Genomic DNA, 26787 nt, shown 5'->3' on the forward strand with positions numbered 1-26787 from the left:
CAGAAAGTAAAGATTTTGTGTAATCATGAAGTGTGAGGAAAAAAAGATTGCAGTCTTAAGCTCTATTCACACAAGACTAATATTACCTGGGGACCTCATGTGATTCAAAAATTACCCCTCACACATCTGAGTTTCATACGGCACATTCACATGTGATAAGCAAAGTCTGTGTTATACTTCAGTTTAGTGAGGTTATCCCTGAGATATCATATCAGTGCTCTGTGTTAATATCTGCTTCCTGACTGACAAGAGCAATAGCCTGATAGAAGAAAGAAAGTTTGAGATCTTGTTCCTCTGATGGGTTTGAACTTGTTCTCATGTGTCTCCATGCTGTTTAGCAAGTGACGCTGGATGCAATCTGGATGCGGAACCATGCCCTAATATGTTAACTGCCACGCAATCGCCCCTCAGCAGCCGCCTGGCCGTTCACACCAGGAGTGCACTTCTCTACACCGGTCAGCAGTGATTCTCCTTCTCTGCTCCTCTCTAATCACACAGAGAGCTCTGTCTCTGTCTCTCTCCATCCTTGATTGCTTGTGTGTCTCTGCCTGCGTGTATATATCTGTGTGTGTGTGAGTGTGTGTCCCTGTGTGGCTGTCTGTCTCTTTGTGTCTGCACATCTCTCTCCCTCTGTGTTTAGACACAACTGTCAGGCACTGTGGGCACACTGGATACATATTTGATTATTTATCACGATCAGAACATTCATATTACATCTGATATATGATTTAAATTGTTCATAAAAGAGTATTTAGTGTGTTTTCCTGCCAGATTTGCTTGCGGCTTGAGGAAAAAATAGACCAGACGTCTAAACTATTGCTGCAGTTCATCAGCCCGCTGTGGAGCTCGGGGAGACGGCACATCCAGTGTGAACAGTCTGACTGCTCAACAGGGGTGCCAAAAGCAAGTGGCCGGTGCTCCATGGAAAATTGGCACACTTTGCGGCCGTTTAGCGTCCAGAGTGAAACCAGCATGAGCCTCCTGACTTTGCACCCAAAATGCTGTCAAAACTTTCATTCAATCTTTCAATGTAGCCTCTATAATTTTATCGACAGGGACAACACAGAAAAAAGGCAGGGTAAAAAAATAAAAATATGACCCAAAATTACAGAGATGTCAATTTGTTAGATACCATTAGTATAATAATTTGTGATTATGGCGGATGTTATCTGTGATCATAATCTTAAAGTAAAAATAAAAGTAAAAGTAAAAAATAGTAAATAAAAATTCCAAAGCAAACTACCTACCAAATTTCACCAAACACAGAGATGTTGTGGTAATTTTTTTTTTGGCTTGAGGTTTTTTGTTTGTCTGTTTTTGCAATGTTTCTGTGTTCTCTTCTCCTTTTAATGCCTCTTTCTTGGTGAAGAATTCTGAAAGCCATGTGGGCAATTATAAAAAATGTTTTTTTTTAAGGCATTTCTGATTTATTGACAGTGATAGAAAAAGACAGGAAAGGCAGGAAAAAAAGACGGCATGACACACAGGGAAGGCCCGGGCCGGACTTAAGCCCGGACCGCTGTGATAAGAACTCCGCCTTAATGGTGCGTGCTCTACCCATCAAGTTACCAGGAGCCCATACATGGAAGTTTTGACAGGATTTTGGGAGCGAATGCTGGAGGCTCATCTTGTTACACAGCATGGAGACCCATTCATAGAATGTGCACACTCAAACTCATCAAGAGAGAGTCAAGCAATGCTGTCTGAGTTCCGTTGTCCAACTTTTGTGGTGGTCATTAAATTGGACCAAGTTGCACTAAAGAAGCTTTATCCATACAACAAGTAGAGCCTTGACATCATATTATGCGGATAATGTCAGTAAATGTGAGTAAAATAAAGACTGGGGGGTAGTTCCTAAATCACATGAAGCCCCCTGGTCTCATCAGTAGATTTATGTTGAGATCAAATACATCTTCCAAAGTGCACTAACTGTATTAACTTATTTATCAAAACATGGCTACAAAGAGTGTAATCTGTGTTGTCAGGCAAAGATTGGCACTGTGAAAAACTTAACACAGCCAAAAGAAGGAAGCACAGTTTTTCTCAAAAAGCAATTTAGATCATAACAAGATCTGGAACATTTTGGCTGTCATCATGGCAATGTCACAGACTTTTTACGAGCATCCCACCCTTTCCAGTCTGGATTACAATTTTCATTTTGTTCAGATTTTGGCCCGTGGATATGGATAGTGACACTTTGTGGTCTGGGCTTTCATATCCAAATGAGCCTAATTTCCATGTGGTGTGGGCAGATATGAACCATATCCCTGTAAATACCCTGCGGGTAATGTCACTGTGTCCACAGAGTTAATGTCCCATTCAGTGTCAGTGCAGTAGGATCCCTTCAACTTTTTTGGGGTAGGCATTCATGTAAAAACCATGACTGGTTGGTTCCATTATGGTTGAGTATGATGTTGGTGTTACAATGTTGAAGCCTTCATTCACTCAGTTTATTAGGGACACCTTTTTTTAATTCAACTTGACAGTATTGCTTTGCAGAGTGCTGCAGGGATGACAGGGTTTTTCTGTTGGCCAGCCCTGAAGTTAGTATCACTCTGATTCCCTTGCCAAAAAGCCAAAAGAAATTTTCCCATTGGATTTAGGATTACTGCAGAAAATAAGTTCTGTTTCTGAATTTCTGACGGTTACCCTTTTTGTTCAACAAGATAATCTTCACAAATGAACTTTTATTACTTTGAAGCCTAAATGCAACTGGTGGAGGTAAAAAGTTAATGTCTCTTAAGCTTGTGTTAACCACAGACCTAATTTCAGTCATCTAACCAAAAACACATTAAAAAACAGCACTAACTTCAAGATGAGGGAGCCGGGTACACAAACATGCTAATTAATTTCCAGGTTTTCAGGACTCATTCTTGCACTACTCTATCCTGGCATGTGTCTCTGGAAGAGATGGGGGGGGGGGGATCAATACGGCATTATACTGCTATATATATTTGTGCAGCAATATCGCTTCAATATACTGATACAGTAAAAAATAAATAAATAAATAAATAAATAAATAAATAAATAAATAAACAAACAAACAAACAAACAAACAAACAAACAAACAAACAAACAAACAAATATACAAATACAAATTATTTAAGTAGCCTGCTAGACTTATAACATCAATTGCTTTTTCAGTCTGCTAAATACATTTTGCTGCAATACAAAAAAGAAGTGAGATGAAGGGACTGATAGATACAGATATTGATATAATGAATAATAAAGATAACGAAAATTTTTCCTTTGGGGACTTAATTTGCAGTTTTAAAAAGTGATAAATAGCAATATATGTTATCCCAACACAATTAAAATTGCAGTAGTTCCTGTATCAATTAGAGTCTAGTCCACTCCATTTTTATCAGTTAGAATAGGGATTTCATTATTCCTCTATTTGACAGTTGAAAGCAGAGTGATAAAGTGATGAAGGTAGAGAAAGGGAGGTAATGTCAGGCAACAAAGCTCCTTGGCCAGGCCAGGGATATTGTAGTTTATTACTGCCAGCTTGACCTCTTGGCCATTCCCCTTGACCTTTGGTTAACTAAATACGAGAAAGACCCTTCATGAAGGAATGATTATGATTAGGAATGATTATGTCTTTATATTATTGTCACTCTAAGCTCTTTTATTTTTAGTTTTGAATAGTGAACCAAAACTATTATAAATTGTTATTTTAGGGGGGTCCTAACCTGTGCCCCAACCAATCATATAAGGTATGCTTTTTTAAAAAGTTACAGTTTTCATTTACATGCAATACTTATTGCTGAGACAAAGTAAAAAAGGGAACGGACAGGCAGTGTTTGTCTCGGTTATCCATCTTGCGTGTTCATGTACCTCTCCAACACTTTGCTTTGTGCTGAGCTATCATGGTGCCTGCAGCAGAGAGCTAACTACAGTGGCAACATGTCAGGTCTGCTGAGACGCACTCCAAACACACACACACACACACACACACACACACACACACACACACACACACACACACACACACACACACGTATAGACAAACAACCACACACAGACAGGCCTACATACACAAACCCCCACTCCCACTCACCAGTGGTTAATTATCTAGCTTTGATTGCGGGCATGTTCGTCTCACATTGTTAATTAGAACTGTGAACACTTCATTAATTAGACCGAGCCAGTCCTCAAGGACCTGGGGAATTCCAGCACTACATCTGTGTGTGTGTGTGTGTGTGTGTGTGTGTGTGTGTGTGTGTGTGTGTGTGTGTGTGTGTGTGTGTGTGTGTGTGTGTGTCTCCTCACCAGTTTATATCGCTGCATGGGGATCCGACTGGTGTCAATGGGACTCCTCTTAGCTTCATCACTGAACCTTGCTTCTGGCAGTGCTACTGCACACATCACGTGGGCCCATCTATGTACACACACAGACACACAAACAAATTAATACATTATGATGATTAAGACAAAGACAATTCATTCGTCTGAGCTCTGGAGATCAGAGATGAGTATGCAGAGCTAATCACAAAACAAAAGCCTGTCTCACTTGTCGTTTTGGGTTTTCTTCAGAGCTCCACCTCTGAGGTTACACAAACAGCATTCCTGAGAAAACATAAAAAGATGCGAGTAAGAGAAAGATGATATTTTCTCCCACTCAATACCAATATCCTTTCACATGCTTACATAACACCTGCATATAGCAACTGCATTGTGTGTGGGACAAATTCATGGGGAATCTTCCAAGCTGTTTTATGTTAAAAACCCAGAAAATTATTAAGCACAACATAGAAACTTTCATATAAATGCAAAAAGAAGTGCATCTCTTAACTTTTTAGTTTAGTTAGTTCTTTTAGTTACAGTGTGTTCTTCTCCTCCTTAGGAAAGCAAGATAATGCTCACGATATGATAATGTCACAAAGTAGCTGCAAAAAGCAACACCTTCTTCTTTTTGAGAGGAGCAGAGAGGCATTAATAATATTCAGTCATCTTTATGTATTAAGATAATATTGTCAATGTTGACTCCAAACCACAAATATATTTAGAAAGATGAGATTTCCAATAAAACCTTGCAAAGATCCATCTTCATCAGGTTAAAAATGAAACCAGAATCGAAACACTGTGTAAATATTTTTGTAGTTTAGAGTCATTGTGCTGGTGTTACTCTTTTTATCAGCACTGTTTTCCAAAAGCCTTGCACCTACAGAAAATGTGCAAATAATTACATACCGTCTAAAACAGCTTTGTCAAGAAAGTGTTAAGTTACAGGTGGTAAGTTGTAAAAAATAAAAATACCTTTTTGTCATATTCTACACAGGTTATCTGCCTTGTGTAGTACTGTGTGGATATAGCAAAAGTTTCAGCAAATATGACAAAAAGTCATTTTTATTTAAGTTACCAGATACAGCTTTAAGGAAAAAGTGACATCACATAAAGAGAAAAATCGTCTTACCGCTGTAAAGCTTCCTTCCGTGCAGCGATCACACGACCACTGTTCGCTGACGTCATCTGCCGCTACACCATAGCAACCTAAAGAAGGAAGTGATTGGTGAAAATTAGGGGAGAAGATACAACTACTTACAAATCAAACTCTTCACACTCACTCAAATACTGCTAAACCGCTTTGCTATAACCTGGTGGCATAGTTTTAATTAAGCATTCACAGAAAACAGCAGATTTAAGAACAAATGTTAAGTCTATTATCGGTTACAAAGAACAGAATAAAATGCCACGTCCACATTGCTTCCACAGACTTTCAACTGGTATTGTTTCATGCAGAAATGCACAGTATTGCAGACTAAGTGGAAATGGAGAGCTCTATGGTATGTGTAAGTGTGTGTGTGTGTGTGTGTGTGTGTGTGTGTGTGTGTGTGTGTGTGTGTGTGTGTGTGAGGTTGTGGTTGAGCAAGAAATCCAGACAACAAGAGGAAAAGGCACATTCATGCTGTTTGTAAGTGCATCTGTTTGTGTGTTCATCTATGAATCAAAACGCGCTTTGTACGACAGCCAGACTTGCACTGGTGTGACGGCATGCTTTTCTTTCAGACACTTGTGCAGCTAGCCCTTTGTAACCCAGATGATATGGCTGACAGACACCGCAAAACACACACAGTAGTATGAAACAGACATTTTGTTGTGAGTAAATATTGTTTTGCTTAGTTTTGTCTTGTGTCCTTGGTGTGGCAAAAGAGGAGAAATGTTTTGTAAAAAAATAGAAATGGTGGTGGCCTCCAACAGAAAAAAAACATCATGAATTTACAAGTAAGACAAATGTGATTCCTTTCAAAGCTGACAGCTGGTTAAAATCCATTCCTAGAGGTTTTAGACACATAAGCTGAGGGGAATTTTTATTTGTAAGAAACACTTAAAGTCTGTATATGTGTGCATGTCTCTGTTCTTTCCCCTCGCTATCCATCACTAAACCAAACATAAAAATCCAAGCTCACCTCTCTTTCCTTTCCCGAGTTCAAATAACAGTGCGGGGGGAAAGCTGCATCAACTTGTACTTATTGTTGGTTCTCGAAACCAAACTTGTGGCTTTTTCATCAGTGTCAAATGACATACACTTCAGCTCCTACTCCCACCCTACTGCACCTCCACACAGTCACACGAAGCAAGCAAATGCATGTGTAGTACATACAGTTAAGCACACACACAATACATAAATAAAACCAAGACCCTCTAGAGTGAAAAATGAGGTGGGATCAACACTAGTGGCAGGAAAGCAGGAGGGATTGAAAGTGACTTAAGGAGAAGCAATGTCATTTTAAAGCTGTGGATCTGGGACAGTGTGTGTGTGTGTGTGTGTGTGTGTGTGTGTGTGTGTGTGTGTGTGTGTGTGTGTGTGTGTGTGTGTGTGTGTGTGTGTGTGTGTGTGTGTGTCTGTCTGTGTGTAAAGCTTAAGATGTTGGCAAAATGTGTACAGATCAGGGAAGAGATTCAGGGCTGTTAAAGGGTGTGAATGAGGGATTGAGATAATGTAAGGCGCATCGCATCTGCGTGTCCAGTGGAACAAAAAGGCTCCGGGGCTTTTAAAGAGTGCGTGTGTGAGGCCTTGCTACACTGGCTCGGGGCTTTTGGACAGGAAGTATGTGTGGTGGAGACAGAGGATTCACCCTCATTCGGCTGACGAGGGAAATAAAATACTCCAAACCACAGAGGGAGAGGGGGTGGAAGGGAAACAGAGAGGCGGGTGGAACATTGAGATGGAGTCAGGACTCAAACCCACTGACCCTCTTACAATGACATCAGAAAAACAAGCACAACATGCAGAAACAAACAATGTGGCTTAGTGATAGGAAGTAAATAGATGCTAAAGTATCAACCTTGGGACGCACCACATCTCTCTCATACACACATACTTCTCTTCCCTTGTGCGTACATACTTGCGTGGACTTGCAGGCAGCAGCCCTGGCAGTAGAGCAGAGGGGAGGTGCCATCCTCCTGCAGCAGAGGGTTGGTGGGAGTTGGGGGGCAATTCTGCTCCCGGAAAGAAAAGCAGATCTCTGGGACAAGGGGCTTGGTCCTTCTCAGACCTCTACAGGGACGTGTGGGGCCCTCCATTGGAGATGAGGATTTGGAGGTGTCCTTAGCTATGATAGGTGTGTTGTCCTCTGCTTTGTCTTCAGCCTAAAAAAAAGATTTGGGGTGAGTGTAAGAGAGAGGTGGGTAATAAAATATACCCCCTTTTTTCCCCTCATACTTTAAATGGACTACCAACTCTGGATGGCATTTTTGTCAGTGGCAAATTACAGATGCTGTGTCTGTAATGAGACAATGATAAGCTAAATGGATACCATGTGACGTTCATTACCAGAGCGCTTCGTATTTTTTCAACGCTTGTATTATTCACAGGTAATTATTTAACTATAATTTAATAAGTTACACAGACAGCTGCTAACTGCTTTAAAATCTCTTTTCAATGCCATGCTTTCACAATGACAAAAGGCCTGGTATCTTCAACAGTGTTATACTGTAATAATCTCTTCACATCACATCGTTTTGGTTTTAAAAAAAAAGGTAAAACAGCAAAGACAGAATCATTTCCCACATGAAAATAAAACAGCCCAGTTGATTAGCTTATGGGGTCTTCACTTTTTCAAATATTGTATGAGTGGACCGATGTTAGAGTTATCTATCGGGTTAGCAAATCTTTTTTTTTTTCCAGCTGTCTCACTGTGCACTGAGCTGATGAAACTAAATTAATGCAGAAACACTGCTCAATTCATGAAATTTGATGTCAAAATTAAGCATTTTTGTCCACTCAAGCATCGATGAGAATAGCTAAAATACCTCCAAAATACCACATTAAGACACAAAGGCCTTGAGGAACACCATAGCAAAATCCATGATGTGATTTGGTATCAAAAACTTTGGAGATTTCTGTAAGAATGACATTTTACAGCATTTTGATGGCAAGCACTTCTGGAAAATGCAGTGAAACTGCCCTACTGTCAGTAAACCAAGGAAGCCATGGATCCTCTGAATGCTTGAGGTCTTTAGTTCCTGTTCTTAAATTTTCATGAAGCTATGATAACCTTAGAGGTCACAGTAAGTCATTAAATACAGTGAGGTCATGTTTCAATGGTCTCACTACAATCAAAAAGGCTACTATGGGGACTAACATCATCACACAGTTGGGCTCAATGAATCCAGAGGAGTCTGAGCTTTCTTTTACCTAAGTTATGTAATTCCAATTCTGTTTACTGACCCTTGAGTGCAGAAACATTCCCATATAATAGATGAAAACAACACATCTGTACTGCCAAAAGTGCATGGTACTAGCATTAAGTGACCAGGTGAGACTTGTGGATATCCATAGAACCATTTTCATTCAGATATCTTGAGGTGAGAGGACAAGGGACCCCTGTAAAAATGTCCATGCCAGTTTTTTATCTCTCCAAAATTAAGCCTAAATTCCAAGCGTTACTTAACCCCCTTGCTGACAACCTAGTATGACATGGTTGGTACCACTGGATTCCTTACGTTTTCTAGTGTCACACCAGTTTCTTCACTAGCTTTAAACAAAGCATGCAACACCTTGTGAAAGTCAGAATTATGTGCTGAGGAGGCTAGTGTCCTAGCATAGTGGAGGAGGTTAAATGAAGGAGGGACCTGTAGGCTTGTCGAAAAATGTGGCTGTAAGTTTTTATTAGGTTCAGGGGCTAGAAAAACAGGCGTATGCTCTCCAGATGGGATCAGAATAACTGACCAGTGCATGTAAAATTGAAAACACCCCACCTCACCGGGAGATAAAAACCCTGTGGCACTAAAGGAGCGAAAGCCCTACTGGATGTGATCTGCTAATATCGATATCTCCATCTCCAGCTCAGTGGCTACGAGATACAATCATATCCTAAAATGTGCTTGTGCTCCAGTCTATAGTACATATATTCACTGATGAAACTGTTATGCAGTTTGGTATTTTTGTTGAACTCTGCTTTACCTGATAATAGGGCATGAAGAGTGTGCACACAGCACAGTACGGCTGCATGGTAGCTGCATGAGCATTGTACTCCCTCTCCGTTGTGAAGCAGCTCTTCCTGTTCTGCCACAGGTAGATGAGGGGCTTCGCCCACGCCTCCATTTCCTGCTCCTCCTCCTCCGCCAGGCTTGCTTCAGGGGGCTCTAAGTGGAGACCAAAAAAATAAAAAGCATTAAAACCTGGCAATCACTCATTTATTCACCTGCTGCATCTTTCACTATGGTTCAGATGATGATTCATGCCATACAGAGTGCAAATCTCTTGTCTGGTAGTTTGTTAATTAAGCGCGTTCTGAATGTGAAACAATCATGTGCCCTGAATATCAAAAGCATGCATCATTCTCACAATTGACTTCAGCAGTATCAATAGACTCGCTGCTAAATCAGATCTAATCCATCCACAGTGCTCACTATTTCCTCCAGTGACTTGAAAAACATTTTCAATGAATGGAAGCCCGTCTGTTTAGAAAATTACCCAAAATGATTAAGAGCTCTCATCATCATAAAAAAGGCTTCTAGCAGCCATGGTCATTTCATGGTCATTTCTTACTCAGGGATAAACAACTAAAATGGCTGCTGAATTATTCATCCTTTTTTTCCACAACATTGGAGATGATGAATGTTACTGTGTGTGTGTGTATATATATGTGCATTAGTCGTTGTTAATTGAGAGCCCTCCCCTCCCATCCTGTTAAAACAAATAGAGTATCTGTCACTAGGTCATTTTACTGTGGTGGGCCTGAGAGTTAAATCTGTTTGGTTTATGTGTGCATTGACGTCAGGCGAATCATTTGGGGGGACATAAAATGTGAAAAATGAGGAGGGGAGGAGGGACCGCAGAGTGCAATGGTTCAATGGTTATAAAAAGCTCTGCCGTGGGAGAACGCAAATGTTACCTGACATTACTTACTATTTAAAAGTTGCTATTAACAGTAATAACTCAAATATTCAATTCCTTCTACACATATTCTCCTGTTAGCTTAAATACCTTTTAACAAAGAAATGTCATCATTTTTTAAGCAATCTGAAGACTGGGTTTACAAACCGAAAAAAAAAAAAAATTTATGGCAACTGTATTGCAACCAGCAGAAGTCAAAGGATCCTGGTCTCTGGCCTGGTGCCACCCACAATGCAACACCAACCACAACAGGAAATGTCCCCGGGTTATTATTGAAATAAGCGCGGCTTTTTGGCTCTCAGTGTTCGCATGTGTCACTGTCTGAATGCTGAAGGCTTCACGATACCTTTCAATGAACTGTATGAAATGTGTGTGAGTGTGAGTGAGCTCCCACCATCGTCGCTGGCAGCCTGTTGTTTGACAGCAGTGGGTACAGCCCTTGCAGTGGGTTTCCTGAGTGGGTGACGCCAGCTCTTAGTGGTCCTCTTCACCGACAGGGCAGGGTACTGGCATGAACAGGCATCATTAAAAGGCATTAGAGTGCAAATAACCTATATCTATATCAAACTTGAGCAAAAACGTGTATGATGTGTATAAGAGCACTCACTGCACAAACCTCCCCTGGTTCCAGGCCTGATTCATCACACTCGCAGTTATCATTTTCCTCCTCTTCTTCTTCCTCTTCTTCTTCCTCCTCATCAGATGATTCACTACTGCTCTCTCTCTTGACACTACTTTGCTGCTCTGCCTCTTCAACATCAGATCCCCCTTCTTCCATATCAGAGACCCCATCCTGTTCTCCAGCTCCCATCCCGAGAGGTGAAATAGCAGTATCTGAGTGTAGGCTCCCCTCTGCCTCCCTTTGCCTCCCCAGCTCCCTGCACAAAGAGAGGGCTTCAGACGCATCTGCTTCTGCTCTGTGGAGCTCGTAATCTCCGCAGAGCCCCAGGGGCTCGACAGCACCGACTGAGACCAGCGAGGTGGGCTCAAGCTGGGCCCAAGTGAGAGGCCCTCCTCCCTCCCCCTGGTTCTCTGATTCTCTGAGGTCTTGTTCCGCATCCTCAAGGTCTGTCACTTCTTTACACTGAGGTTCGGTCCACATGGTGTAAGGTAGGGGGTCGTGGGTGAAGTCAGAAGGGAGCTCTGGATGCAGACTCTGGATGAGCACCGCAGGACCCTGGGAGGTGAAATTTCTCCAGATGCTGCTGGAGAACGATCTGGGCTCCATGTACGGGTTCTCGGAAATGCAATGTGAAGGGGAGTATGTAGTGTGTTGGTGTAGTTGTAATGCTGAGTGACTGTCACTTTGAGTGCATATTGGTGGGGAAGGGGTTGGGGGATTATTGTTTGAGGTACCAGTTAAAAGAGAGCCGGAACTGCTCAGACTGAATGCACCGTCTCTTTGAGCTGTGTCCTTTGAGTTATCTTTGCTTGCTAACTCTGCGAAGCTGTATTGCTGCTCTGTTTGAGGTGCAGTGCTCTGAACTTTCTGGCGAGAGGAAGCATCAGTCTGTCCAGCACTAACATTTTCCAGCTCTGACTGATCCGTTTCTGCAGCAATTCCTGGCATTATTAGCATTTCCTGGACACCACCAGATGTTATTTTGTGCATAGCATTGGTAGCTAAATGAGCCGTGTTTCCCTCTAAACCAGACACTGCTGCCCCTTCGCAATTAAATGGAGACTCTAAATGCCACTTGTTGGCATATTCGACAGCGAGAGGTTCTTTTGACATCATTAGGTCAGTTTCTCTCTCTTCCTGTTTGGATGCATTTGAGGACAGAGAGACGGTTGGCGTCTCCCGCTGCAGCACAGGTGCAACCTGGTGATTACATGATGCAGCTTTTGGGACATTTGTTAGCCCGTCATCAGCTGGGGTGAGAGAGGGCATCTCTTGGATCAGAACAGGTGGCAAAGGGCAGCTTTCAAACTTATCTGCTGGTTCTGGAGTGAGTTGTGGCATATCTACTACGCTCCTCTGTAGCAGAGGAGGGAAAAGATTTTCCTCAGTGCTGTTTTTTTCTGAACTGCAGTTATGTCCTGAAGGGGAGTAGGAGCCACACAATGTGTAGCTATCCCCCTCTGCTGGCTCAGTTTTGAGATCATAAAGTGCTTCTGTAGTGGAGTGTGGATTGATGTGTTTTGGATCAACAACTGTGTCCATTTTCTCTGCTTTAGCAGTGTTATTAGTGTAATTCTCTGTACCCGTGTCCATGCTACTGTCAGTGTTTGGTGTTTGGCTTAAAGTGTCTTCTCTACATGAGAAACTAGATGTCTGAGCTTCAGAGTCAGGGGGACACAAGCTTGTCTTAGTCTCAGCAGTAGTGTTTGTTGTGTGGGAGGATGAGCTGAGTTTGTTGGCCTCCAGGGGAGAGACCCTGATCAAGCAGTCCTGAGTAGTTGAGAAGTCTCGTGGTTCAGGAGAGTGACACCTTGACTCATTAATTTCCAGACGCATCTGGGTAGCCTCAGGTGATTGTCTGAGTCCTTCAGAACTTCTGCTCGTGACCCCTGACCCTGAGAGCTGTTGAGGGTCACTGTGAGTGACCGTCTCTGCCTTAAGGTTGTTCTTCACCGGTGAAGCAGGGGAGGGAATGGAGATGCTGTGAGAGTTATGGGATGGCTCCTTATTCAAAAATTCCAAACAATCACTCTCTACACGATTTACCTTGACCACACACATCTGTCTGCAAGGACCTGTTGAAGATAAAAGGATGAACAAAATGCACAATCAAAAAAAAAAATGGAAAAATATTTTCAAAGATCTCAGCTGAGAGAAATTTCCAAAATATTTTTTAAAAGAACGCACACAGACGTCTGAATCATGCATAAACACTTACTACCGTCCCTTACCAGTAAGGTGAGCAGAGTTGTGATCCAGGTTGTGCTTTGACTCTGCTTCCTTTTTCTTCTCTTTCTCTTCCCTGCAGGTTGCCCCTGCCACAGACCGCCGCACCTTTGGCCCGGATGGACCAGCCGTGCTTTTCCTCTTGTTGTTTGTCAGTGCTGAGCTGCCATCAAGGCCGATAGGTTCCTCAGTGGTTCTGAGGCGCTTGGAGCGCATACGAGAGTGGGTGCTGCTGTAAAAAAGGAGAAGATTGAAGCTCGTAACCTTGATTAAAGCTGAAAATTTATGGTAGCAAATGTGAAATTTTGTGAATCAGGAGACATTTGGCTTTTTTAGCTGCCAAATATTTCTGGCAACATACATTAGGAACTAGCCAAAGTGCTAAAGAGCTACCATTACATGCATCGTGTTCATCGTAACAGTGCATCTCCAAATGTTGCAAAGGAAATTTGTTTTTTTAAGTAAAGTTGAAGTAGAGTGAGTTGTTTTCATGATGCAAAATTAAATTTGATCTTTATTAATATTGATGGAGGACTCTGTACTGTACTGTGATAAAATGCTTGTGCGTACAGAAATCGTTTTCTTTTTTATTTGCCATCTTAAAATGAAAACATATCAGTGTGACTGTGGCCCGAGTATGAACACAGTACCCTTTATTAGTCGGTTTGTTCTTGCGCCGTCTCTGCAACCAGCTCTGCAGCTCTGGCGTTGTACTGGGAGTAGCAAGTATGTGGTCGAGAGGTGCAGAATCTTTGCCCAGCATCCAGTTAGGGTACCGGTCAGGTTGGAAACGTTTCACAAAGGGCTCCATGGATATCTTTACCATGTCCTTGCTGCATGTGCACTGGAGAAAAGAAAGAGGGGGAGGACAAACATTGTGTCCACTTTAGAAAATCATAAATAGGTTTTGTAGTGTTATTTTTTTAAAACTTAAAAACAATACTGTTTGATACGAATGACCATGACTTTTTAACCATGAAATTAACTGTTTTCAAATATGAGACAGTTCTTTGTTTGACTTTCAAAAGACATGGACATGGGGCAGAGTTTTAAGATTCTCAAAATGTTACCTGTGTTGCCACTTTGCCGTAGTCTATCCAGCGTACGGTGGCAAAGTTGGTGGACTCTGCACAGTTGAAGCCATGATTGAAGCCAGCATGGTAGCCGTAAGGGAAGGTGATCATGAACTCTCCAGCTTCCTGAGTAATCTGACAATGTATGATGAAGAGGGAGAAGAGATAATAGAAAAACACTGAACTGTCCTTTGACATTTTAAATAATTTGAAAGTAAAGGAAAATAAATAAAAGTATTAAAATAAGCCACTGCAGATTTCTACAAACAGTCAAAACAAGCAGTGCTAATTTTACTGGCAAGAAAAGCCATTTCCAGAAAGTTGGTAAATAAAGGGAGTATAATCGGTGAGAAAAGCAGGACTGAGAGTAATTTTTCAAAGGGCTGAGAGCCTACCTTATCAAAAGGAATGCCATACTTCTTCAGTATGGAGGGGGAGATTAGAGTCATCTTGTGACGAAGGAAAGCTTCACACCCCTTGAAGCTGTTAGGAAAGAAACCTGACAAATGCGTGCACACACACACACACACACACACACACACACACACACACACACACACACACACACACACACACACACACACACACACACCTTTAACGTAGAGTATAAGCCAGCAACAACAAGGGCAAAAACAAACAAATAAAAAGCCTGACAAAAAAGTTAAATGATTAGTGGATTTACGCTTTTCTAGTTTCAAAATTTCCCCGCTTTATTCTCTGTGCTTTTAATTGTGTTTAATCATTTCTTCCATTTGGTCTGATTCCCTGGCTTTAAATTGCATTTAAACTTGTTTAATCTTGCTTTATTAAGGCAACATCTATGCACTTACATGTTTTTATACGCTGTGCTGCAGAACCAGTTTGATTTTGTTTTTGTGCTACATTAATTGACTAAAAAACTAATCAGCTTTTACAGACTATGGTGATATTTTTGTTTTTTACTAGGGCTGCAGCTGATTATTTTTGAAGTAATGATACTAGAATAATAATTTGTTAATGATCAAATAATCTCCTTATTAAATGTCCCAAAATATGACAACTATTTATCACAAGACAAAACTAATTCAATCTAAAATATTACTTGAAATGTAAAAAGGCAGCAAATTTTCATCTGAGATTCATTCGTGAGCATGTTACAAGGAAATGTTTTTCATTTTTACCAACAAACAGTTTATAGTAAACAATTAGTTTTAATTTTTACAGAATATTCCCTCACTATTTTATGTTTGTTAAACGGGTGGGTGTCTGTACTAACTAGGCACATGTTATTCTACTGTGATATTTGTAGTTAAAGGTATACTTTACATCCCAAAGGACAATTTGTATTTTAAACTTTTGTTTTCTTGCATGCCTCTACGGTGAACAAAGAATCCAGAAACTGAGAAAAATCTTGAAGAATTGAAGTCATAAGGGTCCATGTTAAACAGCACCAAAAAATTCTATCAACATCCCTTAACAAACTCTCGATGAGGTATAATCCAACTTTCATTTATACAGTCATATGCTCGGTGCATCTCAAACAGACAGCCCTTTCCGACAAGGAAATAAACACAAGATAATCCAACTCAATTGAAAAAAAAAACAACGTAATTTTACCTAACTCAAAATACAAGCTGCTATTCCACCGCTGCCTCTATTAGTAGGTCATTTGTGTTTTTGTATGAATTTGGCATGTGAAAGGGTTAGTTCAGATTCACCAAAGTTACACTATACCACCATCAAACAATAATCAAGGCTGTGGTAGACCAGCAGCTCCTGTGTTCAGTTAGGTCAAATTTATCTGGCTTTAAGGAGAGCATAGATTAGTTTCACTTTCAGTTCAGCTCCAGGTCGGAAAGGTCTGTCTGTGTGGGGAGTACTGAGCACACAACTGGATGAATGAGACTTGGATTATCCTACACAGGTAGTGTGACAGTTCAGTTTATTGGCTGGTATCTTGATACAGTTTTGTGGCAGTTAAATGCAGACACCCTTTTACCTCAATTCATTAGGAACTTTTTGGATTCTTCCTTAACCAGAGGCATGCAAGAAAAAAGTTTTCTTCAGAAATTCAACGGGGTGTATGATTGATATACAAATGGTCCTTTGGGAGTCGAAATATTCATTTGAGTTCTCACCATTTCTTGCTTTTCATTTATCCAGTGAAGTAATCAGCACTGCAATCTTAGATTAAATAGCCTTTAACCTCACACTTGAAACACTTCAGCAGTTATTTAGTTCTAAATGTAATCATACGCATTTCAGCTCATTTTGTCTACTAATGCCTTACAGTATGGATTTCCCTAAAGTACTTTGTCAATACATTAAGCATCTGTGTCTATTTACATCTCTACTAGCAGCAGTTTTTGCATGTTTGTAGTCGGAGCTAATTAGCATGCTTCTTTAGCTTTTCCATTACCTCCAGTGCCCCCTCATCGCTGAGTTTAATTTATGTGCTGTACTTTGTTGTTTTGTGCAGACCTGCTTCTGTATGCTGCGATCGTTATTTAATAATTATTTAATTTCCTCGCCCGCCTCCATTTATATGGAGATTACAAAGAGAATATAAATCATTCTTTTACCTGTAGCCAGACGCTCCAGTCTCTTCCCATGCTCAGGGGGGATGGCATACCTGTTAGAGACAAAACAGAGATATGGAGCAGACAGAATTATTTTTAGCTGCGTATGTGAAATTCTGAGTGTGTACTGTTCATTACGCCTACACTGTAGCATATAGTTTAGGCATAATGAACACACAGTATACACTGACAGTTGCAGACGAGTTTTCAGGAGAGGCTTTTACAATTTCAAGACTGCCATCAAGTGGTGGATAAATGAACTATTGCAAGAAGACCTATAACCTTTTTTCCAGTACTGCACCAGCAACAAACAAATTAAAATTCTAACAAATCGAAACGCTGTCGTCCCTTTTCAAATATGTCAGATATGGTAGAAACCCTGGAGTAAAATGTTTTTGGCTTTTCCTCTATAATTTCAAATATATTTTGTCTCTATAAAACCATATTCCAGAATATGAAGCCTAGTTCCTTCTCTGATAGGGACAAAATAACCATTGCGGCTGTTAAGACTCCTATTGACGTTATTTCCCGTTTTCTTGTGTCACACTGCTGATGCAATCTGAATTTGAACTATTCCCAAAGTTCCCAGTGAGAAACCCAGAGAGTGTGACACAACTCCCTCAAGGTTTGACTAGGCATTCCATTTGACTAGCACCATCCGCCCTCGGGTCTGTGGCATTTCTATCATCATATCACCTGTCAGCTTAACAGAGCAGGGAGAGACAGGATGAGAGGGAGCTGCAACCTCAGGTGGAGGTGACATGGGGAGTTGGAGGGGGTGGGGGATTGAGAGGAGGTGAGAGAGGTGCATCTTTAAGCCGCTCCCCTCCAGGGACGAGATGTCAAAATAGCAGCGAGATGAAAGAGTGTACGCCAGTGAGTGTGTGTCTGTCTGTCTGTGTGTGTGTGTGTGTGTGTGTGTGTGTGTGTGTGTGTGTGTGTGTGTGTGTGTGTGTGTGTGTGTGTGTGTTAGTTGATAAGGGTATGCATGTGTGTGGGTACTTGGATCATCAGGCTGCTCTTTGTGAGTGTGTGTGTGCGTGTCTGTGTTTCTGTGTATGTGTGTGTCACTGTCTGGCTGTGACACTGATCCCTGTGGGGTTGCAGGGCTCACTGCTCTAATGAGCAGAATTCCCTCCAGGGCAAGAGGGAGAGAGAAATGGAGCAAGCCAAGCTGACAAAGAAATAAAAAGCAAACTCCATTTTGATCTACCTGCATTCTTCACCTCTTCTTACAGTGTATTATTTTAACCTTAACCTCCTTACAACCCAGCTTCTCTTCTATTAAAGAATGCAAGTGCTTTCACTATGACACCTGTGCAATATATAGTATTCTGTGACTGACTTAATCATGTTACATGTGCTCTGGGCAGGCACAGTGAGTAATGGAATACATGGAACGGCGGTAACATAATTAGGATACAAAAAGAGTAACTGTGCTCAGTTAAAACAAAAAACAAGACAGAACAAGACAGAATCCAATACAGATAGATTTCTGGGGATTATATGGGGATTATAGCAGGATTCAATGTTTTAAATGTATTTTAATATAAAGAATGCTTCTGCCAATTAATCAAGTTGCAGTTTACATCCATGTCTGTCTAGAGTTAGATGTATGTAGCTATGACAGTAGGCAGTGCTTCAAATATGGATGTTGCTGCAAAGAAGCGTAAAATTCTAAAACATTGATGCTTTACACACATCCTACCCCGGCAGCACAGAAGACATAAACCGCACAGTTTCAAGGTGGATACCAAAATTAGTGTCACCAATTTAGTATCTGACCATGTCTTCCCTACTGGCCCCTGAGATATGATGTTAAATAATGGCCATAAAAGTGTTTTTGCAGATCATTATGATGTCAATTTGTGTGAAGTTCTGCCATATGTTGTGTGTGGATTCTTAAATTATGGCCAAAAATGTGTCTGGTGAGATCACAGTGACCCTTGACCACCAAAATCTAAGCAGTTCATTCTTGAGTCCAAGTGGACATCTGTGCTAAATTTGAGGAAATTCCCTCAAGGTGTTCTTGAAATATCACGTTCATAAGAATGGGATGGAAGGACAACTCGAAAAGATAATGCCTCCAGCCATGCCTGCACAGAGGATATAAAATACTGTCACTTGGCAGAAATTTCACCATTATTTTGTTTTCAAAGTGGAAAGGGGGAACAACATCACAGTACAGTTCAGCTCACTAAGTGTTAAGTGTTGTCCTTGTCCACTTAATAAAATAAGTGGACAACAGATTTGTTCTTTGTTTGTGTTGAACTAAAACATTTCACTTTTGTTTGCCTTGTGGAAGGAGCACATTTCATTTTTGCTTTGTAAACTGTATTATGTCAGTCAGTCATGTCATTTTCTGTAACCGCTTGTCCTCGTAAGGGTCGCGTGGGGGGGGCTGGAGCCAATCCCAGCTGTCATTGGGCGGAAGGCGGGGTACACCCTGGACAGTTCGCCAGACCATCGCAGGGCTGACACATATAGACAAACAACCACACACACTCACAGTCACACCTAAGGGCAATTTAGAGTCACCAATTAACCTGAGCTGCATGTCTTTGGACTGTGGGAGGAACCCACGCAGGAGAGAACCCACGCAGACACGGGGAGAACATGCAAACTCCACACAGAAGGGCCCCCGCCTGGACCGAACCCCGTTCCAACTGGGATTCGAACCAGGGACCCTCTCGCTGTGAGGCAACAGTGCTATCATCATGTGTTTTGCACTTTACACTACTGCCTGAATTTGCTTATCGAAAAGCACATTTTTCTTAAAAAATACAACAAGCAGGGGACACATTTGTGATACAAAAAAAATCCTTCTGTTTCTTAGGTTACATCGCTCTGTTGTTCTACAGAATACACAAGTGTGTATTCAGAATAATAAAATAACATGTCACTGATATTTCTACTAAGTTACATTAATTTATTACTACAATAATTGGATGAGGTTAGTGACTACAATTTTAACAGATAATTAGTAACTATACTGGAATAAATATATAAGGTATCCTCCAAAATATCACTCTGCTCGGTGCAGCATTTCCTATTAAATTCAATTCAAACAAGATAGTTTACAGTTTTAAAATCTGTGAATGTTGTATCTATATCTCAAAATCTGACTTCTCTGTAATTAATTTCAACTTCACCTTTGCTACTCTCATCATATCACGCTTAAAGATCAGCTTAACACTCAATTTATTTGTATTAGTTAGTAAATTAAGTGTGCAATCACGAAACATTGATTGATAAAATTACAAAGGAACGTATTTTCCATTTTCCAGTGAAAGTCGAGTAATTCTATTGGAATCGGCAAAAACTGTATGACACTCCCTTCGAGGTCAGGTCATTAACCATGAGGCAACCCTGCAAAGCACCCCCTTCTCTAGTCATATAAATACAGAAATCACATGTCATCAGTGTGCACATCATCACGCTGTGATTTTGGGAGTGCAACTGACAGTAGCAGAGAAGAAACAACGTCTAGTGAGCACTTACTTTGCAGTGTTAATTAGCGTTATAGTGTCTGAGGAACATTTATGGAAACAATGTGTAGTGCATGGTTCACTGGTTCAAAAGATATTAAATCTTGCCTTGCTCCACTGCACAGACAAAAAAAGGATAGCTTTCAAGCAATCAAACCATATGCTTCTACCCTCAGAGAATAACAAAGCTCCGTACACACTACCTCCCTGAGCGCCTCTACTGCCACATGTTATTTCTTTTCTGTTCTCACTGGTATTTGGACTCTCCAAGTAAAGTCACTTATTGCAGGTAACCACCTCATCAGTGTGCAAATAAGCACTCTGGGAACAAAACCCAAGGGCCATATGCAACAGAATGGCTGGGTTAATCGAATGAGACATATGACATTAAATGTAATTCAGAATTTAAAGCCACTTCAATCATGAAAAAGATCTGAACAGAGAGTGCCAAAGGTGTTTTTTACAGCCCTGATGCAAATATGGATATGCATTATTAAAAGGACATGCTATTCCCTCTGGGATCTTTTAAACACACAGCATACCGTATACTCTGCACTGTATTTCCTTAACGTGTCATATATCAGAAAAAAGCCACAGAGCTAAAACGAGAGTATTGAACAAATCCTTAAATGGAAACATTTTCATGTAAAAAAGAACCACATTTAAAAATGCTGGTTGTCTGAATACAACAGTATCATACAATTGAATTCAAATGGTGCTGAAACTGAAAGAGTATATGAAACACAATTTTTGGGAGTGATTATAAACCATAAACTCTGTTGGAAGCCACACATAGAATATATTTAATGGAAATTATCTAAATTTATTGCTATTCTCTATAAAACAGGAGAGCTGTTGAGCAAAAATGTCTGTACATATTGTACTGCTCACTTGTAATACCGTATTTGTCTTACTTTGGTGAAATTTGGGAAAATGCATACAAAACAAAGTTCGACCCTATAATTTCAGAAAAAAAGCTCCAGATAAAACATAAAGCCGGCTATTATGACTCTACAGTATTTTTTAAAAGACCCTTTACCTTAAAATTTGTAGACATTGTGTATTTAAAAACATTGGAAATACTTTTTTGAGTTGTAAACAAAAGCCTCCTGGTCTGCATTAAAAAAAAAATAATTGAAAGAAGGAAATTATAATTTTAGAAGGTTGTTCATTTTTGAAACATGTAAAGTGAGAAAGAATTGGTTGTCAAATGATGAAATGGACTCAGTGATGAGTTGAAATTGTGTTCCTCTCTGTTGAGTGCATAAAATGTCTTGCAAACTTAAATGATTACAAACTATATTGTAAATGATTATAGTGTAAAATTATTTAGGACTGATTATACTGTGAAATAATAGAGAATTACAGTTTAGTGTAACAGGTTTTATTTTTGATTCGTTCATTTATTTTTTTCTTTGGTGTTGCTGTTATTCTGGGTTATCTTTTCGTAAGTTTAGGATGGGCAAAAATAAGCCTTGGGCTTCAGTGTTTTCCTTTTTTGGTTACTGATTGAAAAAAAAATTGTGTGAAATAAACTGCTTCTCATGATGCATGCAACCAAAGTAAAATGATTTATTCATTCACTCCAGCTACACACACACACACTGCCTTAACTACAAAACCAATGTTTTTATTTGATTTAGTTTGACTGCTGCCATTCAAAGTGACAGCTCTGTCATGAAAGCCAAAACTTTAAATGGTTAAATAGTGGGGTACAGGGTGATAACACCAAAAAAAAGTAAGGCTTACTTCCCTTTTGGTCTCAAGAAAGGGGAAGAAGAAAAATGCCACAGAGACAGAACCTCCTTTAAGTCTAGTTAACTGTCGTTATCTTGCATGAGTTTTAGCAGCAGAGGCGGGGAGTAACAAGTTACATTTACTCTGTTGCATGAAACCAAGTAAACTTTTGAGTAAACTGCACTTGTCGGAGCAGTTTTATTAAACATAGTCTTCACTTAACCTGAGTAGATTTTCAGAGAAAAATCATTACGTTTCTGACTTCACTCAATCTCATTGAGAAACATTCATTGTGCTACTTTTATTTATGTGTTCATCTATTTTATTCATTCACATTCCGGTAAAAGGCAAGTTGTCTGCTGAGCAGAGGTCTGCTTGTGCTCCCTTATCCGACACCTCCGCTACTCTCTTCAAAGCAGCATAATGGCTGAAGCAACAGCAGCAGAAGTATGGCTTTTAAATAGCTCTAGCAGCTAATATTTACGGATGAATTAACAGCAGACAGTGCAACAGGATCTGGTTTTTAAGACTAGTCTAACGTTATTACATCAGAGAAACGTGCTGACACTGAGCTAACAGACGCCGCTTTTCCACCAACATGAAACTGGTTCTGTTCTGGTTCCTACACCTTTTTTTGAACTGTTCGGAGCATTTTCACCAAGAATAAATTGGTTTGTATCTGAAAAAGTTGGTTCCTGACTGGAAACAAAAAAAAAGCAGGTTGTACTTCACCTGCAGTGTGATGACATCCTGTCCGCTTTTAACTAGTCAACCTAGATCAGGCATGTCAAACTGGTCCACAGGGGGGCCGGTGTGGCTGCAGGTTTTTGTGCCAACCAACCAAGAGCACACAGTTTGACCAATCAACTGTCTGAAGACGGAGATCAGTTGATTAAATGAGTCAAGTCTGGTGTGCTGCTACTTGGTTGGAAACAAAACCTGCAGCCACACCGGCCCCCCTGTGGACCGGTTTGACATGCCTGACCTAGATGGTCAAAGTAAAGAAGTGAGCATACCTAAATTGAAGAGGTAATCAATGATGAGACATCACAGCATCATCTACTAATTAGCTTAAATGAGTCATTCAATTTTCAGAGAGATGAGAGACTGATTTGTCCACTTCTCTGATCTTTTTGTCTTTGTGTGATTAGAGAGACCTGGATGTGGGGGGGGGACTCACTCCTGATCTGTGGCTGACTATGAAGGGTAGTGGGACTCTGGGCATCTATACTGGATTCATCAAAGTTTGCTGTAAGTATATATTTCCTTTTTAACAAAACAGTTGAGTCTGTTATGCATACATGCATACAATTTGCTGATTTATTTGCCAAAATCATACAGTAGATACAGTAATTTTTCTTTTTTAAATCTTTATTTATTGTTGTACTTAGAGTTAGGACTAATGCATTACTTTGGGATAAAGCTTGAGAGATGAACACTGGGAATATTGTCCTGGTATTTATGTGACAAGCCATCTAATCAAGAGATGTTGACTTGCTGTTTCATCACAAATAAATGGCATGCAAAATGCATGTGTATGTTTACTTCTTTACCTTTACCAGAGGGAGACCATCTGTGGTTATATAATTCAGATCATATCCACATCATATAATAGAACTTTCTAATTCCTTAAAAAAAAAAAAAAGTCTGACATTACTTGCTATTTAAGACATTTTTAAGTAAATACTTTTGTACTCTAAGGCTTTATTTACACCCAATCACAACCAATCATCATGCTGCAGTAGCCAATCACATAATCAGGGATCATACCGAAAAGACAGCACAAAACCTGGATCGACATCAGTTTTCTTGTGCTTCATTGAGGCACCTTTTACAAGACAGCTTGACTTCTTTCAAAAACATGAAAAAGACGGAACTCAGCAACTTGACATTGGCATTAAATAATGCAAGAAAATAGGGGATTAAGAAAAGTATTTTTTAAAACGCTTGGGAAAAATATTCAGAAACTGTATTTTGAATAAACATAGGTACATATATAAAATTATTTTACAAAATTATTTTAATTTTCAGGTCAGTTCTTTTTGGGGTTTTTTGTTTTTTGTTTTGTTTGTTTCTGCACTGAGCCGAGTGCCAGCGAGGGGACAGGAGACAACGTGCAAAGGAGAGAGAAAAAACCCCTTCAAGTACTTGTCAAGGCTCCTTGGGGATAAAACTTCAGGAGAGCTAAAGGCTACTAAGGAGGACGTGGGGAGCATCTCTGCAAGGTGCACAGTGATCCAAGGAGAGAGGAAGAGCTCTAGTTGGGAGACAAGCTGTGTTACCCTGAGGAACCGGCTATCCCCTTTGACAACGGGGAGCCTAGATGGCAAAAGGTTAACGACTTCATCCAAAAGGCTAGGGAAAGATCTGCTACTGGACCCAATCCATACAAAGTGTACAAGAGCTGTGAGAGGCTGAGGAGACGCCTGTGGAAGATGCTAAAACGGTTGCATGGAGGAATAACCACCTGCCAGAAAGCTGGCTCATTGCTGCAGTGGCTGCTTTATTCCTAAAGAAGAGAATTCCTCCAGCATTAAACAATTTTGTACAATCTCAATGCTGAATGTGGAGGGGAAGATCTTCTTCAGAGTCTTAGCAAAGAGGCTGACTCAGTTCCTGGTGAGCAACAAGTACATAGACATTTCTGTACAGAAATGTGGAGTCCCTGGAGTCCCTGGCTGCACTGAGCATAACTCTGTTATCTCCAAGATCACTGAGGACGCAAAGAGGAACCAGGGTGACCTTGCAGTCCTGTGGCTGGATTTGACAAATGCCTATGGGACAGTGCCGCACAAACTGGTTGACACAACACTGAAAGTGTACCATGTTCCTGGAAATTTTCAGCAGCTTCTTCAAGACTATTTTAGCTGCTTTAAGATGCGCTTTTCCTCTGGGAAGTTCACCACCAACTGGCAGTGGCTGGAGGTTGGCATTGTCACCAGGTGTAGATTTTCTGTTATCTTGTTTGCAGCAGCAATGAACTTCCTTGTCAGTTGAGAAACCCAGACAGGGAGCTGTACTTGCAAGCGGCATCCAACAGGTCCTTCATGGCCTTCATTGATGACCTGATAATCACGATAAGGTAAGTCCCAGAAAGCAGATGGATTTTGGATGATCTGGTGAAGCTAACCAAATTAACCAAAATGCAGTTCAAACCATCAAAATCCTGGAGCCTGGTTCTTAAATGGGGCGCGTTCAGGACTGCTTTCGATTCAAGATAGGGGACGACATCATTCCAACAGTCACTGAGAAGCCTGTAAAGAGTTTGGGGAGATGGTACAGGGCTGAACTAAATGAAAAGGCAAGTATGAAGGAGATGATCAACCAAGCAGAGGTGTGGCTGAGAGCTCTGGAGAGAAGTGGCCTTCCAGGGAAATATAAGACCTGGGCCTACCGGCATGGGGTCCAGCCAAAACTCCTGTGGCCTCTGCTTGTGTATGCAGTCCCCTTGTCAGCAGTAGAAGCCCTGGAAAGGAAAATTAATAACTTCCTGAGAAGGTGACTGCCTGTCCCTAAAAGCTTTTGCTCAATAGGCTTGTACAGTTCAGGGAGAAAGCTGCAGCTGCCGTTGACATCATCAGCTGTAGACGAGTACAAGACAGCAAAAGTCTGGTTGGCTTTGATGCTGCGGGACAGTGTGGATAAGGCAGTCCAACAGGCAGACATCAGCATCCGGACAGGACGCATGTGAAAAGCTTATTGTGCTCTGAGAGAGGCGGAGGAGCAGCTGCAACACGCTGACATCATGGGAACAGTGACCCAGGGGAGGCTGGGCCTGGGCTGTATCACTAGAGCAAGTTGGAGGAAGGCAGAGACAAAGGAGCGGCAGGGCATGGTGCAGAAGGAGATCAGGTCGGCAGAGGAAGAGGCCAGGCAAGCCAGAGCGGTGGCCATGAGGCAACAGGGCGGGGAAGATCTCTGGGATGGAATGACATCTGGAGAATGGAGGGACATTGAATCAAGTTCCTGCTCTGCTCCATTTATGATGTTCTCACGACTCCAACTAACCTCCAAAGGTGGAGACTAACCGAGAAGCCCTGCTGTATGCTGTGCAGGAGACCTGCTAACCTGGAGCACATCCTGTCTTCATGCCAAACAAGCATGTCAGAGGGGCAGTTCAGATGGCAGCATGATCAGGTGCTGGCCCATGTATTGGAAAAGGTGAGGAAATAAAAGAACATCAAGCTCCAATCTAAGGTCCTCGCTTCATCAGCTTCCTTAAGCCAGGGGAGAAGGCAGAAAAGGAGCTTGGGGGTACTGGGGTTCTCGCAATGGCAGTTTATTGGGAAATGTGAGTTGACCTTGAAAAGCACCTCAGATTTCCAGAAGAAATCGCTGACACCAACCTCTGACCTGACATAGTACTTTGGTCAAGATCAACGAGGCAGGTAGCTCTTCTGGGACTGACAGTACCCTGGGAGGAAAGGATTGAGGAGGCACATGAGCGTAAGATGAGGAAATACCAGCCCCTCATCCTCGATAGCCAGCAGAGGGGGTGGAAAGCCTGGAACCTTCCAGTCGAAGTGGGTTGCAGAGGCGTCCCAGGTCAGTCACTCTGGAGAGCATTAGGAGTTCTTGGAGTTATTGGGCCTGTCTGCAAAAAGTTGGTCACAGACATCGCCAGGTGGGCAGAGACGGCATCAAGGTGGCTCTGGCTGAAGAGGAGTCTGCCTTCTACTTAAATATTTGTTTTTACAACGTAACTACTTCTACTTGAGTTCAGTTATTGACTTCTCTA

At 41.2% G+C, this 26787-nt stretch overlaps 1 protein-coding gene across 9 annotated transcripts in view; it reads right to left on the bottom strand.

Annotated features, from left to right (window-relative positions):
* kdm4c (lysine (K)-specific demethylase 4C) overlaps positions 1 to 26787 on the bottom strand; it is a 43868-nt gene that overhangs the window by 11760 nt on the left and 5321 nt on the right. For 7 of the 9 annotated variants that reach the window (XM_042484853.2, XM_088075467.1, XM_088075469.1 and 4 more), the window contains exons 6-17: positions 16828 to 16877; positions 14662 to 14765; positions 14264 to 14401; positions 13844 to 14037; positions 13199 to 13425; positions 10953 to 13042; positions 10740 to 10851; positions 9410 to 9591; positions 7350 to 7593; positions 5417 to 5493; positions 4514 to 4569; positions 4273 to 4381 (exon numbers count right to left, since the gene is read on the bottom strand). In XM_042484853.2, coding sequence (XP_042340787.2) covers positions 4273 to 4381; positions 4514 to 4569; positions 5417 to 5493; positions 7350 to 7593; positions 9410 to 9591; positions 10740 to 10851; positions 10953 to 13042; positions 13199 to 13425; positions 13844 to 14037; positions 14264 to 14401; positions 14662 to 14765; positions 16828 to 16877 — 3583 coding nt within the window. The remainder of the gene's footprint in view (positions 1 to 4272; positions 4382 to 4513; positions 4570 to 5416; positions 5494 to 7349; positions 7594 to 9409; positions 9592 to 10739; positions 10852 to 10952; positions 13043 to 13198; positions 13426 to 13843; positions 14038 to 14263; positions 14402 to 14661; positions 14766 to 16827; positions 16878 to 26787) is intronic. The other 2 variants (XM_088075466.1, XM_088075464.1) reach the window with 2 other exon arrangements.

This window comes from Plectropomus leopardus, chromosome 3 (genome assembly GCF_026936395.1).
Source record: "Plectropomus leopardus strain MGB_pleo_1.0 chromosome 3, ASM2693639v1, whole genome shotgun sequence".
Lineage (NCBI taxonomy): Eukaryota > Metazoa > Chordata > Actinopteri > Perciformes > Serranidae > Plectropomus > Plectropomus leopardus.